Raw genomic sequence first — 20,556 nt, forward strand, 5'->3', positions numbered from 1 at the left:
AATTGCTGTTTTGAAGACTTTGTAAAAATCTGAGATTGATGGCTGTATTGCATTTCTCTCTCTCATTCCCTGTCTCTCTCTCTCTGTCTTTCATGGTTCCTCCCTCTCTCCCCCCTGTCTATCTGTTCGCTCATTTAGTCACTTCTGGCATTCATGCAGGCAATTATAGCCCTCATATTCACTGTGATAAGTTGTTAGCTCTTGGAAAGGTTGGTTATCAAATAGACATTAGTCTCAGTCTGCCTCAGTACCGTGCATGTGGAAGACGAGCGGATGTTCTGTTCAGGAGACTGGCAGAGTCTCTCCTCTCCTCTCGCCCCCCCCCCCCCCCCCTCCCTCCATCTTTCGGCTACTACTACTCTTTACCTTCCTGGTTTGTCGGCTAGCGCTGCAGCCCTTCAGGTTACTACTCTAAACATTAAATATTCATGCTGCTCTTCCTCTACGCTCTGCTATGTCGCATTTATTTTATTCTTTTTCTATAGGGGGGAGGGGTGGTAGTCAGCTTAGCAGCTCCTTTGAAGGTATGCAAGAGAGAGGAGTAGGAAAGATGGCGGGCGGGGGGGGTGGAGATGTAGGGTGTTAGAACTGGAATCCAAATAGCCACGGTTCACTCCCACAACGTTCTCCTCTATTTCTCTCCCCCTGGCTTGGTGTAACCTTGCTAAATGGCTTCATACCCAAGTCCCTATTTGTCTTTCTTTCTTTTTCCTTCTTTCTTTGTGTGTGTAGTGTGTGTAGTGTGTGTGTGTGTGTGTGTGTGTGTGTGTGTGTGTGTGTGTGTGTGTGTGTGTAGTGTGTGTAGTGTGTGTAGTGTGTGTGTGTGTGTGTGTGTGTGTGTGTGTGTGTGTGTGTGCGCGCATGTACGTGTGTGTGTGAGTAAATGCAACTGTTTGTGACAGAGTCTGAAGGTCAACATCGGGGGGCGGTCATCACTGCTGAGAGTTGGGCAAGTCTCTGTTAACTCTGTTTTCTCTGCTCTGTTTGTGTTGTCTGGCCTGTTAGCCTGCTGCAGCCTCTCTCACCAGTGTCATTAGTGTCTTGGCAGCCTTTGTCACGCACACACACACACACACACACACACACACACACACACACACTCAGACCTTGGCTTTAGATAACACTTACTCTGATTAATTATCAACAGAATTACTTAAATCCTTTTCTCCTCAAACCCCACGTCCATCGAATGGTTCGCACGCTTCCCTTATCATTTAAACACGTTTCCAAACACAAAACTCTGAAAAGAGTTAACCGTTTTGTCAAAACTCCAAAATCTCTTCTTAAAACAGATTATTTCGACCAAAACAATGTACACAGCTATCATATGAATACCTCGTACACAACACTTAAACACTGGTGTGCTAAATTTAAAACAGAATAGTGTTTGGCTTCACGAGGCCATGTATATTCAAATATATAAAATTGTGTAAAAATGTTTCCTTTTTCTCCTTTTTTTAAGTTTTTTTCTGTCCCAAAATAGGTTGCAATTTTAGGATACATACAATATAAAGACTGTTGCCATATTGTAATACAGTACTGTGAATATATCATATATATTGCATTGACACAATCATTGTATCTGAATAGGATACAATCCACATTTGTCTATCCAATGAGCTCCAATTGGGCTAAATTCATAACCCAGCTTCCCAGAGTCATACTGTTAACTTATAGTTGATACTGCAACATTGTTAGAGTTCTGAGAATACACAAATGTTACCTATTTTGGCAAAACTCACAGTAATAGCTCTAAGTAAAAACACTACAGTAAGAAAATGCTTAGACACAGCCTGGGGATGTAATGTTGAAATCAGTGCACAAATACAAAAAGGCAACTAAGCAAATGTGTATTTGTTAATGTAATATAGTAAAATGTTCTGCTGACTGGACTGATTCCAAAAGAAATAGTTTTTCTTAGGCCCACCAAAAAATGCGGTGAAACAGATCTACATGTAAATCAGTTCTCATTCCACTTCCGAACTTGATCAGGCCAGGGAACCTCATCTCCATCTCCTGTGATGTTCTCCCTGGCCAAGCAGCGGGGGGAAAAGCACCTGGAGTGGCGGGTCCACCCTTGGCATGCTGCCTGTGTGGATGTCGTCACAAGCCTCCTCCATTGCCTGAAAAGTATATACAGTACACAATATACACAATACAGGCTACACATATTTTCATAAATGTAAGACAAAACAACATTACACTGTACATTTCTCTAAGCACTGTAGATATCCATAGAAACCATCAAGTTACATTACTGTAATTACTGTGTAGAGAGTATAGAAGACTACAGAAGTGGCTACCTATTCTCATCTACCGTGAAGCGGCTCAAATTCGTCTGGACATGCTGCCCAGCTTCGGTCATTGTTGGATCATGATTGCGTACATGGTCAACCAAAGTTGCACAGATTTCATTAGACATTTTGGTTCGCCTTCCTTTTCCTCCTTTTGCTCTCACTCTTCCTCTTCCTCTCTGTTCTCCATTTTCTGCTGCTCCATTTGTCCCCCAACACAGTAGAGGTCACCTGAGGCCTCTTTTATGCTCTGACTAGGGGTGTAACGGATCACCTAACTCACGGATCGGATCGTGTCACGGATTTTGAGTCACGGATCGGATCATTTTTCGGATCAACACAAAACATATATATTTTTTAATAAAAAAAACATTTTCCTTGAATTCTGTAAAAACACCACTTTTAATGTGTGAAACAAAAAAACAACATTCAAGATGTCAAAACTGATATATATATCACATATATATATAACATCTATATATAACAACATATATATATATAACAACATATATATAACATCACTGCTGCAAAGTAACAGAGTACTTTTTTTGTGTGTTTACACAATCACCCAGGCTGCTTAGCGGGTGATATGACGTGATATAATTGGGACAGAGATGAGTGAATGAATGTTGTTGTCAACTCAGTACACATGCAGAGAGTGAGAATAAAGCGCACATGATTGTTTTTCTACCGGTTACATTTGAATGAATGAATGGTCTTTATTGTCATTGCTACAGTACAGGTACCAAACAACGAAATTTAGGAGGGGTGGCTCCCCTGGTGTTAGGAAAGAAAAAAAAATAAAAATAATTTTTTTTTTGCTATTGATCCGCGGTACACATGCGTTCCGAACCGTGGAGGGCGATCCGAACGGATCACGGATTATCCGTGATCCGTTACACCCCTAGCTCTGACACATGATTGAAGTGTTTTGCCAACTGAGTTTGAACAGGTGAGAAGTGAGTGAGACCAATTGGTAATTATGGTGTGGCATTTTGAAGGCCAGTGTTTTCCAGGCAAACAAAGTGTGCTAAATGATGCGATTTGTGCTTCTATAGGAGTGAAAACAATGGAATTGTGCTTAGAGTTTAGCAGTCTGGAGTCTTGTTGTTGATGCATGAGCTTCAAGTTTTCAGACTTGTGTGCATAGTTTCTTTGTGTGTATACAATGGAGTAAAACTGTAAGTGGTGTAACCGCCCACCTGAGGAACGGCGACTAGCCTACGTGATAAGAAGTTTCCCTCTCTCGGAGTGCAACTTGTCCTCTGTTCTGCTCTCGTCAGCGCGGCCTGGCTAATCTTGCTTTGATATGCCGTGGCACGAACCAGTCTCCTCTCAGAGGCCACGGACAGGAAAAAGAGAGGAATCTTCAAGGGACCGGAGCTTGTGTGTTTTCGGTCTGTACCGGCGTGATACGTCCTCTGCACACCCACCAGTCTTGCTTCTTCACGCCCTCTCTTTCACATTTCAACACTCGTCCTCCGCGAACGGGGAAATTGGGAAGCGGCTCACAAGGAGAAGTGTGATATCCGCACAAAGCTCAGGAGGGAATTTTGGGCGTCGGTTTTCTAGGCCGACTCACTTCGACTGCAGGGAGTACACACCACAGTACGACACAATGTGTAGTTCTCTCAGTCTGTTGAAAAGATATGAGGCTTTTCTCCCATTGAATGTCACAAGGAATGATATATGGCCCGATATGAGGCTTTACCCTATCTAGAGCTAGGCTGTCAAAAATCAATAACTCGTTAGATGTAGACATGTCAGATGTCTGATAACCGCCCATGTGGTACAGTGTCAGTTATTTTTTCTCTCTCTCTCTTTCAATCTCTTTAATTAAAGCTTTGATTCGCCCTTAGTATCCTTTTAATTCAGCTGTGTAACACGATACATTTTTAATGACACGTATGGAGTTAGTATGGCCTAGATGGCTCTTAATGGGCATGGGGAATGGTTTAAAGGTTGAGTGGTCTGTGCTTGTCTCTTTCTTTCTTTCTGTCTCTCCCTCCCCCCCCTACCAAAAGGAAGCAGTCAGCCTGCTTTCGAGAAGCTCTCTGCTAAGAGCAGATCGTTGTATTGTGTCTCGTATTTCAGGGAGGGTTCCAAATGGAGAAACGTTGTAGGCTCGGCCGGCCCAGGGTTTATGTAAGTGACCCGCTCGCTGCTTTCTCGCGTCATCGCAGGTATAGGCTAAGCATCTCGAGCCGTACCACTTCATTCACATCTGATTCCCCCCCCCCACCGCCACGCACCTCCACCACCACTACCACCTTCAGGCCGACAGCGGTGTAGGAAGGTCTGTAATCTCTCTAACACCCCTCAGCGCGGTCATTAAGCGGCAATTAGAGCGATCGCCTTGTAAATCGTTTGATTACAGTTTGATTGGTTTAGTTTAGGTGAGTGCATCCTGATCCTGAGCAGTGGGATCGGAGGCTCTGTTACTCTTGGTCCTCCAGTCACGGGATCTGATTGGTGGGGGTGGGGGGGGGGGGGTTTCATTCTTTTTTTTCTCCCGTCTGTCGCTGTCGGCTCCGCTGTTCTCTGCTTCTCTGCTTTTGGAGCTGTGCTGCCTGTTTTCCTCTCTTCCCCTCTTCCTCCACTCAATTGAGTCCGTGATACTTTGAGGATCTGAGGGGAATGGGAGGCAAGTGTTCCCTGGGGCGATGGCTTCACTCTACATGCAGTCACACAGGCCGCCTGGACTCGCTCACTGGAATGGGCTGCCTCAGGCTTTGTTGTCACTCTCATTTCGATTGTACGGAGGCCTAGGACAGTGTGTGTGTGTGTGTGTGTGTGTGTGTGTGTGTGTGTGAGAGGGGTGGTTGTGTGTGTGTGGGGGGGGGTTGTGTGTGTGGTTCTGTGTGTCTGTGCGAGGGGTGGTTGTATGTGTTTGTGGGGGAGGCGGGTTATGTGTGTGTGCGTGTGTGTGTGTGGGGGGGTGGGGGTGCGTATGTGTGTGTGGAGAGGGGGGGGGGTGGGTTAGGCTGCTCTGATGGTGTGTGTGTAGGTGAATGCAAAGACTACTTTTAACTAAACTTTAGGCTCTGGCAACATCAGAGTACACACCTCCCCCACATAAAACACAAAACACCACAAAAACATTTCTGGTGCCAACCGTGAGTCACTGAGACTGTGATGTTGATGAATGATGATGTTCTCTCTGTTGGTTTGTCTTCGATGTTGTTTTTGGTTTTTCATGTTGCTCTGTTTGCTTTCCTTCCAGGTCGCCAGATATTGTCCAGCGGGAAATATTGCAGCTTGGATGACCTATAGGACCTCACTCCCCCCTCCCACCCCCCGGAGAGCCTCCACCAATCAGGAGCCTTGGACTACTTCAAGGAGGGATGCTGTTGGCTGGTCCTTGTGATGGACAGGTGACAGAGCTCTCCAGCACCACTCTCCTCCAGTGACTACCTCCCCTCCCCTCTTCCCCTCCCAGGAGTGAAGTGTGACCCCCCCTGTGGTCAGACCCCCCCCCTCCCTCTCCCCTCCCTCCCCCCTCCCCCCCCAGACTTCTCTGCCATGGTGACATAAGCAACTCTACAACATGAGGGAGAGCCAACGTGAGACAGTCTCATTTCTATCTCCAGTCGCCGCGGCTGTCTTCGCTGCCGCCTCTCTACCCTGTGGATCCACGGTAACAAGAAGACTGACTCTGCATTGATTTGATTCTGCTCACTCCTACCCCACCTTTCCCCCCCCTCCCGAGAGAGAGAGAGAGAGAGAGAGAGAGACTGTTTCCTGGGGCGTCGGCTGGCTGCTGGGACGATGCTGGGATGCGTGTCCCGCCTGCGTCGGCTGGTCCGCCTCCTCCCCCTCCAGACCTCCCTCCTCCTCCTCTTTCTGTTCTGCGCCGTCAGCGTCTTCGTCTCCGCCTACTTCCTGTACGGCGTCAAGCGGGAGCTGGAGCCCTCGGGAGGCGGCGGGGCCGGGGCGGAAGGCGGGGGGGCGTCGGCCGACTTTGACGACCCCCGGGTGACGCCGTCGCGGCTGCTCCCTCTGCGGGGCGTGTCGGGGGGGCCCGGCGGGGAGGCGGGAGGGACGAGGACGGACCCCGTGGTGTTGGTGTTCGTGGAGAGCCAGTACTCCCAGCTCGGCCAGGAGATCGTGGCCATCCTGGAGTCGGGACGTTTCCGGTACCGGACGGAGATCTCTCCCGGTAAAGGGGACATGCCCACGTTGACGGATAAGGAGCGGGGGCGCTTCACGCTGGTCATCTACGAGAACATCCTGAAGTACGTGAACCTGGACGCCTGGAACAGAGAGCTGCTGGACAAGTACTGTGTGGAGTACGGGGTGGGCATCATCGGCTTCTTCAAGGTTAGAAAAACGCAGGCCAGTCTCTCACTCTTTCTCTCTCTCTCTCTCTCTCTCTCTCTCTCTCTCTCTCTCTCTCTCACTCTTTCTCTCTCTCTCTCTCTCTCTCTCTCTCTGTTTGTCTTCCCTAACAAAGCAGGATTCACTAGGACCCCTCAAGGTTAGAGAGAACTGCTAATTCTAACTCACTCTCTCTCTCTGTCTCTCTGTCTCTCTCCTCTCTCTCTCTCTCCCCCTTTCTCTTATTGGTACTCTTTCCGTTCCATCCCTCTATAATACCCTGTGGAGTCTGGTAGCTCAAGGCCAGTTATCAGTTTAAATCACTATTCCCGGAGTGATGGAGAGAATGTGAAAGTGAGATGGAGGAATGAGAGAGCAGACCAGGTGAGGGCTGAGGGAACCTAGTGGGATTTGGTATCGGCGGTATTTTAAAGAGTTGAAAGAGGAGAGAGGGAGCGCATCCCTCAGATCAAACATCAATGTTCAATTGGAATGTGTAATGTCCTCGGTGGCCAAGGCGAGGGGTTTTAATCAATCTCTGTGTGTGGGCCCACCTGTGTGTGGGTGAGTGTTAACTGATTAAGATTCTGTTTTCTCAGACGCCTACTCAGCCATCTTAGATACTCACTAGAGTGAGTGAGAGGAAAGACGACCCAGTCAAATGGTCGTCATGGTAATGGGGAAGTGAGAGAATAAGACAGTTCCAGTTTTGCCGAGAAGCAGCTTTGACAATCAAAAATGACAGAATCCTCCGTGTCTGGAACACTCCGGAGCGTCTAATGCGTTTCTTTTTTTTTCTTCATAATTTCTTTTTTCTTTATTGGTCTAATGCCTTCCTGTTGGAACTTCAGAAGCGAGCAGATTGAAATGTGGGATTTGGAATCATGCTTTTGTGATGTGGCAGCCCAGCCTGAGACGTGTACAACTAGAGGATTTGTTCTTGACTTAATGGCAGATGCTTGGGTCTTCCACGTGACAGACCGGTGTTCAAACCCCATCCCTCACGATTGCATAGAACCGACTATTCTACATTGTACAAAACTGAACATTTTATGAATTAGAATACATTTCTATCTGTAACCTTGACCAAACCAAAGTGGTTGTGTCCCTTCTCGATGACATCCTCATTCTCCCTCCCCCCTCCCCCATCCAACAGGCCAATGAGAACAGCCTACTGAGTGCACAGCTGAAAGGCTTCCCCCTCTTCCTCCACTCCAACCTGGGCCTCAAGGACTGCACCGTCAACCCCAAGTCCCCCCTCCTCTTCATCACGCGCTCTGGCCAGCCTCTGCCGGGGCCTCTCCCGGGGGAAGACTGGACCGTGTTCCAGTCCAACCACTCCACCTACGAGCCTGTGCTCCTGGCCAAGACCCAGTCTGCCGAGAGCGTGCCCTCGCTGGGGCAGAGCGCGGCGCTGCTCCCTTCCGTGGTCCAGGACCTGGGCCTCCATGACGGCATCCAGAGGGTCCTATTCGGCAACAACCTGGCCTTCTGGCTGCACAAGCTGGTGTTTGTGGACGCGGTGGCCTTCCTCACGGGGAAGAGACTCTCGCTGTCCCTGGAGAGATACCTGCTGGTGGACATAGACGACATCTTCGTGGGCAAGGAGGGCACCCGCATGCAGGTGCCCGATGTGAAGGTAGGTGGAGCGGGGTCTTGGTGGCGGGGGGTCTTTGCATTATCTTGGGGGTGATTGTTCCTCCTACAAGGGCTTTGTGAATGCTTGGAAGTAAATATCAGATCAACGTGCAAAGCTTTCGGTGACGTAGACATCAATCAATCAAACTTTATTTATTTTATTTACCAAGACAGACATCTTTTGGTATTTTGAGCGTAGCCACTTTTTTTATCGGCGGTTTTCTACTCTGTGTTAGATACTAGGTAAAGCACACGAGAGGCATATTTGTGTTCTACCACAGTACACCCACCTCTCTGTCTCTCTCTCTCTCTCTCTCTCTCTCTCTCTCTCTCTCTCTCTCTCTCTCTCTCTCTTGTGCATCCGTCTCGGTAGGCGACACAACAGTTGACAGCCTTCACCGTTCCTACAGGCACAGAGAGACTCTCCATCCACCTCCATGCCTATGAATATTTAAAGCACACAGAAACGTTGTGGTTGTCTGTGTTTTTCAGTTTCTTGTCCCCTCTGAGTTAGAAGGGCCTCCTCATGTATGAGGGGCGAGAGAACTAGGAGGATCATCAAGGCGTCTTCTCTGGCAGCACAGCAGTGGGGAGTTAGGAATTAATCACGCTCTGTCAAGGCGGGAGGGAGAGCCAGGGAAGGAAAAGAGCAAAGAGGGGAGAGTGTGGGAGAGAGGGTGGATAGCGTGGATTCACATACAGTGCAGAGATCAAATGAAACAAACACTCGAATCAGAGGAGAGAGAAAATATCAAATGGCATGAAGAGAGAGAAGAGAGGCAACCGGGGGTGGACGAGGATGTGCACAGGGAGATAAACTGCACATCAACAATCGGTGTTTGTGTGTGTATGTTTCTATGTATGTGTGTGTGTGTGTGTGTGTGTGTGTCTCTGTATGTGTGCGCATTTATGTGCGTGTGTGCGTGCGATCGCGCCTTGCTCACTCTCTCCCCCCCTCCCTCTCTCAGGCGCTGTTGGAGACTCAGAGAGAGCTGCGGACCCATGTGCCCAACTTCACATTCAACCTCGGCTTCTCAGGGAAATTCTTCCATGCAGGTAGGAGTGGCGGACCCCCCCTTCCCCGCCCCCAGAGAGATGCTCCTAAATACCTCCCGCTCTGTGTACTGACCCTGACCACGGATAACATCACAGTTCCATTCTTATGGGATTCCATCTACGCATCCAAGCAACTGAAGTTTTGTCTTCTTTCTCTGATTTGTGTCTCACCCACCTCCTTCCTTTCCCCCTGTTTGCTCTGTTCCTTCCCTCCCTCCTATCCTTCCCTCTCTACCCCTCTCCCTCTCCAGGCTCAGATGAGGAGGACCTGGGCGATGACCTGCTCCTCTCCTATGTAAAGGAGTTCTGGTGGTTCCCTCACATGTGGAGTCACATGCAGCCTCACCTCTTCCACAACCAGTCGGTGCTGGCCGAACAGATGCTGCTCAACAAGAGGTTTGCCATGGTAAGCCCTGGGCCTGTGGGGCTGGAGGGGGCTGGGGGGGCTGGGGGGCAGTAGCTGTGTTGAACTAGCTAGCGATATAGGTCTGGTAGGGTGACAGTGTTAGCTGTGTTGAGCTAGCTAGCGATATAGGTCTGGTAGAGATACAAGTATGGCAGTGTGACGGTTAGCTTTGTTGAGCTAGCTAGCGATATAGGTCTGGTAGGGAGACAGTGTTAGCTATGCTGAGCCAGCAAGTGATATACAGTCATGGACAAAAAGATTGGCGCCCCTGCACTTCTGTCAGATAATAATTGGAGTTCTGTGTGGAATCATATCAGATTTGGCCTTTTTTGTCTTCTTTGTTGTGTTCCAATACAAACAAAAGAAATAAACATGGGAATACCAAAGCATTTGTAATTGCAACAATTGTCTGCGAGATGTGGTGCATTATCTGACAGAAGTGCAGATATGTAAACGTGCCAATATTTTTGTCCATGAGTGTAGGTCTGGTAGGGTCACAGTGTTAGCTATGTTGCGCTAGCATCTTTGACCCTGTTTGGTTAGCAGTGTTGTGCTAACAGGGTGACAGCATGATGCAGCTAGTGTTATAAGACTTGCTACCGTGTGGATCTCTGTGTATGCTGAGTAACCACTTTATCTCCATCTCCATCTCTCCCTCGTAACCGTCTTTCCCTCCATATCTTCTCCCCCACCACCCCCTCCTCCCCTCTCCAGGAGCACGGTATCCCCACTAACATGGGCTACGCAGTGGCCCCCCACCACTCTGGGGTCTACCCTGTCCACCTGCAGCTGTACGATGCCTGGAAGAAGGTGTGGGGGATCAGGGTGACCAGCACGGAGGAGTACCCCCACCTCAAACCTGCCCGCTTCAGACGAGGTTTCACCCACAGCGGCATCAGCGTGAGTCCTCCAGTCCTGCGTCAGTCAGTCAGTCCCCCCCCCCCCCTCTATCGCCCCCCTGTCTCGCCTCTGTAAAAGGATGTATGGTGCAAGGTTGAGATTTTTATATGTATCGCTATGATTTACATCAAAATATTAAAAGGACAGTTTATTCAGGCAATACAATTTCTTAACAGACAATAATCAATGATATGAAGAGCACTGCTCCACTGAGATCCCTGCCTCCGGAAAGAGCTTGCATGTGCCCTCGAGCAAGGCACTTAACCCCTAATTGCTCCAGGGACGCCAAATATGGCTGACCCTGTACCTTGAGCAAAAATCTAATTGATTAAATTAAAGGAATTTACCATTAATACACACACAATACCCCAGAATGACAAAGCGGGAAATCTATTAAAATGTAAATACAGAAATGCCTCTTGTACATAAGTATTCAGACTCTTTGCTGTGACACTAAAATACAAAAATGTCATAAACAAATCACTCAATAAATAAATAATTGAGTCCATCTTAATGCAAGGATAGTAGTTCATGTTCATGATTTGCATGGGAGTAAATGACACACTGTGTAGATTAGCATGTTAGACACAACTCCACCCACAGAGGAGGCTGCAGAATAAAGTGCTGCATCATCTGCATAAAAGAGCTTTAAAACACGGTACGGTAGGAGTTAAGGGTAGGGTTATATCAGGGTTAAGGGTTAAGGGTAGGGTTATATGAGGGTTAGGGTTAAGGGTAGGGTTATATCAGGGTTAGGGTTAAGGGTAGGGTTATATGAGGGTTAGGGTTAAGGGTAGGGTTATATCAGGGTTAGGGTTAAGGGTAGGGTTATATCAGGGTTAGGGTTCAGGGTAGGGTTATATGAGGGTTAGGGTTACGGGTAGGGTTATATCAGGGTTACGGGTAGGGTTATATCAGGGTTACGGGTAGGGTTATATCAGGGTTACGGGTAGGGTTATATCAGGGTTAAGGGTAGGGTTATATCAGGGTTACGGGTAGGGTTATATCAGGGTTACGGGTAGGGTTATATCAGGGTTACGGGTAGGGTTATATCAGGGTTAAGGGTAGGGTTATATCAGGGTTAAGGGTAGGGTTATATCAGGGTTAAGGGTAGGGTTATATCAGGGTTAGGGTTAAGGGTAGGGTTATATGAGGGTTAAGGGTAGGGTTATATGAGGGTTAGGGTTAAGGGTAGGGTTATATCAGGGTTAAGGGTAGGGTCGTCCCAAGAATCCCACATAGCATCTATCTTGCCCCTCTCTCCCCTCGCTTTCCTTTTCCTGTGTCAGAAACAACCCCCATCACTTACCAGCGCCCCTACCCCTCCAGTGTGCAGGTGTGAAGGGACCAGATAAGCGTGCTTTGGCTCCTCCTTCTCCTCTCCCCTGCCTTTTCTACCTCTTTCCTTCCTGCCCCCCTCTCTCCTCTTTCCTTCCTGTCCCCATGCTCATGGCATTACCCTGCCCCTCCACCCCCATATATACACCTCCCTCTCACCATCACTCCATTCATCCCTCCCTCCCTCCACCCTTCCCTCCCCTGAGATGTGGAACGGCAGGTTGGTTTTATTTATATCACCGTGGCAACAGTGGCCTTGGGATGGCACAGCGCATTATTTTTCACAGCCAGTCCTTGAGGATTCCTCTACAGCAGCCGAGGATCAGGCTGCCAAAACAGCTCTGGTCCTCCAACACTGTTCTGAAAACACCACTGATTTACCTGGGCTTCAACAACAACAACAACAACAACAACAACAACAGCAACAACAACAACAACAGAACACAAAATACACACACACACAGTGTTGAGGGTACTCCACAAAGCATTTTTAAAATATATACAGTATATATATAAAGAGCTGCATATGGTTGGTTGTCCTTAGCAACTCCCCCGTCCCCACAGCCTTCCCCATTCCCCATGTGGAGGGTATTGTGTGCCCATATGCTTCTATTGATGTTCTGGGTTTTGTTGACGTGGTTTTGTACATGATGTGTAGTGTGTTGAGATCTTGGTGAAAATGCACTTCAAAAAGTAAATACGCTGGAGACTTGACAATATGGAATATGAAACGAAAGCGCTGACAATGTCTCAACTGAAACCCCAGTTCTGTTTCTTTCTGTCCTCCTGTTTTTACGGCCGGTCTCTCTCTGTCTCTTTCTCTCTGTCTCTCTGTCTGTCTCTCTCTCTCTTTCTCTCTGTCTCTCTCTCTCTTTCTCTCTGTCTCTCTCTCTCTCTCTCTCTCTGTCTCTCTGTCTGTCTCTCTCTCTCTCTCTCTCTCTCTGTCTCTCTCTGTCTCTCTCTGTCTCTCTCTCTCTCTCTCTCTCTCTCTCTCTCTCTCTCTCTCTCTCTGTGTCTGTATATCTGTCTCTCTCTCTCTGATGTGATATTCAGAGCCCCAGACACTCTATGTGTATTTACATGAATTTCCATATAGACTGGAAGTGCATAAGAGGTTTGCTTTAACTTAGTAATGAGAAGTATAATAATATGAAGATTATTGAAAGTAAAAATGTTGATATCGCCTGAGGTTTTCACAGCTTTGCTTTGAATATACCGCTGGGACTAACGTGTGTGTGTGTGTGTGTGTGTGTGTGTGTGTGTGTGTGTGTGTGTGTGTGTGTGTGTGTGTGTGTGTGTGTGTGTGTGTAGGTCTTGCCAAGGCAGACGTGTGGTCTCTTCACACACACCATCTTCTACAAGGAGTACCCTGTCAGTCCCAACGAGCTGGACAAGCTCATCAACGGTGGAGAACTGTTCCAGACTGTCCTACTAAACCCTGTGAGTTAGCCAAACGGCGAAGCACCACACGCAAACTCACACACACACACACACACACACCATGTGTCCCATCATTCTGTTCTCCTGCTCAGTCCTCACTTTTCTCCTCCTTCCCCCCTCCCCCCTTCTCCTTCTCCTCCCACCTTCTCCTTCTCCTTCTCCCCCCCCCCCACTCTCTCCTACTCCAGATCAGCATCTTCATGACTCACCTCTCTAACTACGGGAACGATCGTCTGGGGTTGTACACCTTCAAGAGCCTGGTGAAGTTCCTCAAGACGTGGACCAACCTGCGGCTCCAGACCCTGCCACCCATCCAGCTGGCCCAGAAGTACTTCAGCCTCTTCCCCTCCGAGAGAGACCCTCTCTGGCAGGTGGGTGTCTGAGAGAGAGAAGCTTACATTTACATTTGACATTTAGCAGACACTTTACAAATACATTTGTCTAAGTAAGTGAATCCTCTGTACATCAGTTCATCATAACAAAAACAGTCATAATGCTAGAAGGGAGAATTACTTATTTCTTTTTTTATATATTTATAGTAGAGAAACTGTATTAAAACTATTGTTGGGCTACAGTCACTTTACACTGTTGTCAAGACCTTTCAAGATTGAACATGATTCTGCAGGAAAAAATGCAAGTTTGCTAAATTAACAAATGTAAAAAAAAGCTAATTTGTGAAGCACTTGTGAAGCAAATTAGAAGAAGCTGAACTTTGACCCTGACTAGTCAAACACAATCTGTTATCACGTAGTAGTGTGTTTGTGTTGAATGTTTATCTAAAGTATGTACAGTGCCAAGATAAGCATTTTTTTAATGATTTGTGAATGCATTTCTTGTTATTATTTTGCCTCTGTACTCCAGATGTTTTGATTTGAAATGAAACAATTACTATGAGGTTAAAGTACAGATTCTCATTTTCATTTGATGTATGTGTGTACATATTGTTTTCACCATTTAGAAATGGACATTAGATAACGAGTTTCATTAACTGCACCTACTACAGGATCCCTGTGAGGACAAAAGGCACAAGGACATCTGGTCGAAGGAGAAAACGTGTGACCGCTTCCCCAAGCTGCTAGTCATCGGGCCTCAGAAGACAGGTGAGAAAGATGGCACTACAGCACCCCTTACTGGCCACTGAGAACAATGCTTCTGAATGTCATGAATGCTTCACATCACTTCAGCTTCATTTCACCTCAACTCTGATTTGATTTCGCTTCTGCATTATTCATGACCTGCATCAGAGTTTGTAGGGGAAAGTTAGACTTCGACTCTGCAGAGGAAGTGGCATTTAACAGACTTTCAGTACAGATTAGACTAACAGGAACAGCCTCGTGGCTCACAGATGGTCCATTCACACTCTCCTGCACGAAGGAGGCAAGAAGCAGTGAAATGGATTGGCTCTTATGGCAGACTGATTTATTACACAAGCCACTGTTAAGCCTGTAGTGAGGTGCTTGTAAGTTGACCTGTCAATGCTCAATACCCTCCCCTCCCCTGCAACCCACCCCCTCCTCTCTTTATTTATTTATTTCTCCCTCTCCACCCCCTCCCCCTCCCTCTCCTTCTCCTTCTTCCCTTCCCCAGGCACGACAGCCCTCTATCTGTTCCTGGGCATGCACCCTGACCTGACCAGTAACTACCCCAGCAAGGAGACCTTTGAGGAGATCCAGTTCTTTAACGGACACAACTACCACAGAGGCATCGACTGGTATGAACATTACACAGACAACAGTCCACTCACAACGTTGATTTACCCTTTGTTCACCTTTTTGATTTTTACTATGCAGGCCATATTTTGTTTCTTTACTCCTGTATATTACAATACAAAAATAAAGTATTACTATTATTCTTATTTCCAAAACACAGGTATATGGAGTACTTCCCCTTGCCCTCCAACACGAGTTCGGACTACTACTTTGAGAAGAGTGCCAACTACTTTGACTCTGAGGTGGCAGCCCAGCGGGCGGCGGCCCTCCTGCCCAAAGCCAAGATCGTCACCATCCTCATCAGCCCCGCCGACCGCGCGTACTCCTGGTACCAGGTCGGTTATAACAGCTTATCACCTCTATATGATGTGTGACAGGAGCTGGTGTTTTGTTCCCCAAGTCAGCAAGGTTCTTTGTTACAGATTATGAAAGTGCAGATTGTAAGATTTCAAATGATGTCCTAACCCTGCCTTAACCCTAACCCTACATTGAAGTTGAAGACGGTATTTTTATTTGAATGTGAATACACCTCAAACTGAATAGCGGAGAAAATCGCCCTGAACCAAAACAGACTGTGCTGCAATACTCTAGTTAGCTACCAGCTAGCAGCTAACAACGAAGAACATTGCTATGTAGCATATCTAACAACTGCATGTTTAGCACATCACAACATGCTGCTATGCTGACATGAACTTGCTAAAAACTCATAACTACACGTAACTAGATGATCACACAGTCCTTGAACATTCCACAGGCCTTGAACAAGGCATGTACCTATCACCAACACTCACCAAGTACAAAGCAGGACGGCAGACGATAGTGAATCGCGTATCCAAAACAAGCTGAGTTCGCTGACAAATTAGATTAGTATTTAGTGATCCTAAAACTGTTGTTTGTTGTGTTGAGTGGGCCCTTCAACACTTAAACTTTCGTTTCGTAATATGAAAAAACCTGAACAAATGTTAAAAATCTCTATATAAATAATATATATATAATATAGAAATATAAAGATATATATATATATATATTTTAGTCATTTGCGGGACTTGACGCATGCCGACTTGTTGCCCCTGTCACATATGTAGTATTGCAAGGCTGTGCTCTAGTTACTACCATGTAACATACTCTTATTACTGTGTAATGACTACTCCGGATACCAGGACACACTGGTCCAAACACACGGCTGTCCCAGTCCCCCCAGTATCCTCAGGACAGTGTTCTCACCCCATGTCTGTCCTTCTGTCCCAGTCCACCCAGTATCCTCAGGACAGTGTTCTCACCCCATGCCTGTCCTTCTGTCCCAGTCCACCCAGTATCCTCAGGACAGTGTTCTCACCCCATGTCTGTCCTTCTGCTTCTCCTCCCAGCACCAACGAGCCCACGAGGACCCTGTGGCCTTGAAGTACTCCTTCCGTGACGTCATCACAGCTACCCACGACGCACCCATCAAACTGCGGGTCCTCCAGAACCGCTGCCTGGTACCGGGCTGGTACGCCATCCACCTGGAGCGCTGGCTCAAACACTACCACTCCAGCCAGGTGTGTGTGCGTGCGTGTGTGCGCGAGAAGGTGGATGTGTGTGTGTGTGTGCGTGTTGTGTCCGAACAGGTTTTTTAGCATGCCTTTCATTTTTCTAACAGCAAAAATAAGGAACTAGGTCTCATCACTGGAAGTTCCCTGTTGTTGTTGTTGTTGTTGTTGTTACTGTTACCAGTGACGTGATATGGTCTTGTGCCGCTAGTCCATGATTAACTGTCTGTGTGTCCCTCCTAGTTGCTGGTTCTGGATGGGCAGATGCTGAAGACTGAGCCGGCCTCAGTCATGGACAAGATCCAGAAGTTCCTGGGCCTGGTGAACACCGTCAACTATCACAAGATCCTGGCGTAAGTGTTTAGTGTCACCACGGCAACACAGTGGCCAACCGCCATACCAGAAAGTAGCATTTTAGCCGTGATGATTGATAACATGCCTGCGGTATTCTGCCCGGGTCTGGGGAGGCCCATGTAACTTCTGTTTAGAACCAGGTAACTTCTCCCAGATGTAGATTTCTGAAACTTTTCTGAACGGTTCCAGGTTTGACCCCAAGAAGGGCTTCTGGTGTCAGCTGCTGGATGGAGGGAAGACCAAGTGTCTGGGGAAGAGCAAGGGTCGCCGCTACCCTGACATGGACCCAGAGGTGAGGAGAGTTGGCTGGAGCGCTGATAGTTAATACTTCCATGCTTGGAACTACTTCCAGTTGTGTGTGTAACTGATGAGAACATGGTTTGAATTCCGGTTTTGATGATCTTCTCTCTTCTCCCTCTCTTCTCTCTCTCTCAGTCCCTGTCAGTCCTCAGGGAGCACTACAGGGACCATAACATTGAGCTGTCCAAGTTGTTGTACAGGATGGGTCAGCCTCTGCCCAGCTGGCTCCGAGAGGAACTGGTCCATACCAGGTAGCAGCACCATAGGGGGGGCACAGCTTAGCGGACAGTACCACCGCTCAACCCCCCTGAGAGAACATGGAGGAGTATGGTTTGAACTCCATAGAGGCTTCTAGGGGGCGGACACTCTGTGTTTGAAGGGGAAGCCTTCAGACCGCCCCTTCAATGTGGAGATATGGACACGAGGTCCAACGCCCAAGCCCTGACTGGTCAGTACAGACAGAGCGGGAGGGAGAGGAAGGATGGTAACTGAAGACGGGTCAGTGAGTCTGCGTTGGGAGCTGCACTCCCCTTTCTCCATGCTGTACCTCCCCCCCCCGCCCTGAAAGGCCTTTGCCCTTACATGGTATGGTCCAGGAACATTATGCCTCTCAAGGGACTGTACCATGATGGGGGTGGTTGTGGGGAGTACAGGAACAGACTGAATGGGATGGAGAAGAGGGCGAGGTCAAGCGAGGTCATCTCCCCACCGCACCCGTAACATGGATACCAAGTAGGCCTACGTGAAGTCAACCCTTGACTTCCTCGCACGAACTCAGACCTTTCTTTGGAAGTAGAGGAGGAGGAAGAGGAAGAGAGATATATGACTGAGCATTGTAGCTTATATCACCAATCATCTCTCTCCCACCTACTGGAACACACAAGCCCCTGCCACTGCTCGAGGTTGTATGATGAATCATGAAGTAGAATGCAGTAAACAAGGCAGATCATATTAAAGAAAGAACAGAGATCAACTAGTACTTATAAACTAAGTGAATGGCATTTGTTTAAGTTTCTTGTGGTTTCTATATGGAAGCGATGGGGGATATCTGGCGTATTGACTCAGGCTACGTGATGTAGCCCTATTCACTTGGCCTTCATAGACACTAGCTAATGCATTTGCAAGTGCCGGGACAGAATCGTCAACACAATATTACATGAACGTTGGAGGTTTTTTATTTTTTTAAGATTTACATTTCTTTTGCTTCTTTTCTTTTTTTTTCTTTCTTTTTTTTTACACCCCGTTTGTTTGATTTTAACTTTTCCTACAATGCAGTGGGTGACACATTATGGTAGAATGTACAAGACCAACATGTTAGCCCTGTTTCACTTTCACTCACGGGGTCAGAGATATAGCCTGCATGATGACCGTATCTGGCTTTAGCCATCTTTTGTTTTTGTCCTTGTCTAAATGGGGTTGACTCAAGCGGAAACAGAATGGCAAGCAGGCTGTCTGGTAATACGTAGTGTGTAGCAAGTGTCAGCACAAGTTGAAAGCACAATATTTAAGGTGGTAGGCCTATCCTCTCAACGGCAGTCTGCAACTCACTCTATGGCGACATACAGGTTTCTCAACCCAATGCTATGTCTGAAAGCACACCCGTTCAACAGCTACTACAGTTTGTGGAGTTGAACATAAGCTAAGTTTAAATGCACTCATGGTCCAAGGGTGTTTCAGTTCTGTGACGCAAATGAAGAGACCAGAACAACAATGATCCGGTTATAGTCCTTATTTCATGGAGAATGTTGATTTTATTTTATTTTTTTATTTGTTTAAAAAAAGCTGTGTATATTATGGGCCTCTTTCATTTCATTTGTCTTACAACGTTGATGATCCTAGTATTTCTGAGTTGCGTCAGGGAGAATTGTAAAAGTGCAAGTTTCACTTACAGTATGACATTAGGTTCAGTGTAGACACAGCTGTTGGTCATGGTATTACCACTGCAACTAGCATAGATAACAAAAGCTGCTCTTATTGCAATAGTTTTGTACAATGTTCAGATGTAATAACAATGCACATGCTGTTTCTCTTTCTTTTTTTCTTGACTCTGTAATGTACATTAGGTAATGCTTGGTAGTAAGTTATTGAATGTAGTTGAGGTGACACTCTGTTAACCCCCCCTCCCCCCCTCTCTCTCTCTCACAGTGAGTGGTATAGTTTTCACCGGTGTGAGAGTTTCTAGTATTGACATGTCGATACTGTTCTACGGTCGTTCAAGTGTCATAGGCTACAGCCTCAACAGATCTGCTCAATCCTACAGTAAATGTCAATAATAGATCGTTCTGTTCTTCCCATATCCTCACACTGCCAACTGTTGTACAGAGGTTCTTGATTTCTTTCTATAAAAGTATTATTGAAATGATAACGCATAATAACAGCAATGATGGTACTAATCTCCTGGACTGTACGATAAAGACTTGTAACTGTTGTCAATAATTTTTACAGTGTAACTAATATTGTCGGTGCTTTTTAATTTGCAAATAAAACACCACTGTATTTTTCTCGGGTTGTCAAGTATTATTTTCTCCCCTCCGCCTAATCTGCATGCGTGTGTTTGATACGGAACTGTTGTTTTCATAGATAGTCCAGTCATTTCTCCGAAAGGAGAAGCAGATACTAATCAGTGTCTGAAATACTGTGTATTGGTAGTAGACAGACTTCTATAGTCCAAGACATTAAGGTCCCATATTATGAAAAACTCACTTTCAGTGCTTGCTATACATTTGGGTCTCTGATGACCCTACTAACACAGAAACTGAAATGCTTCTTCTGGAATGCTTCTTGTCCAATCAAATCACTTGGTCCCTTTTGACGCTGCACTCCAGCTAATTTACGAACGCAGCCAGTGGTGCTCCTCTAACTAACTAACCTCAGGAGTGGGCCGTGGAAAGAAGAAGTTCATTTGTATTTAAAGCCATAAACACAAAAACAGCCTGTCGAGTGAAGGGCTGGAACAGAGGGATGTCGAGGCATGCTAGAATGCCTTTCGAAAAAGAAAAAAAAGACCTATATTAACTTGTGGGGAAAAAAGCATAATATAATATACAGGTCTAAGTACACAATGTGTTTTTTGGTTTCAGTTTGTAGGTAGTGTATTAGGTATCAACCAGCGGATGTAGTAATCGGAGGACGGCCTCATTGTAATGCAAACACATGTTTGATAATGTTCCTCATTCCATTCCATGCATTACAATGAGCCTGTTCTCCGATGTCTGCCTCCACCAGCGTCTACTGGTATCAATATCAATACAGACTGAACCTATCTACTGAATAAC

At 46.8% G+C, this 20,556-nt stretch overlaps 1 protein-coding gene across 1 annotated transcript; it reads left to right on the forward strand.

Moving 5' to 3' along the window:
- Positions 1-6,062: 6,062 nt before the first annotated feature.
- Positions 6,063-19,051, forward strand: ndst1b (N-deacetylase/N-sulfotransferase (heparan glucosaminyl) 1b; the record flags this gene model as incomplete). Its single annotated transcript, XM_080527803.1, has 14 exons — positions 6,063-6,614; positions 7,768-8,250; positions 9,218-9,305; positions 9,557-9,711; positions 10,426-10,611; positions 13,261-13,389; positions 13,578-13,760; positions 14,393-14,489; positions 14,977-15,100; positions 15,259-15,433; positions 16,466-16,636; positions 16,871-16,980; positions 17,171-17,273; positions 17,417-19,051. The coding sequence occupies 14 exons, from the start codon at positions 6,063-6,065 to the stop codon at positions 17,534-17,536; spliced, it is 2,676 nt and encodes an 891-aa protein (XP_080383929.1). The 3' UTR covers positions 17,537-19,051.
- Positions 19,052-20,556: the final 1,505 nt, after the last annotated feature.

The sequence above is a fragment of the Nansenia antarctica genome (genome assembly GCF_963989245.1).
Source record: "Nansenia antarctica genome assembly, chromosome: 3".
NCBI classification, from domain to species: Eukaryota; Metazoa; Chordata; class Actinopteri; order Argentiniformes; family Microstomatidae; genus Nansenia; species Nansenia antarctica.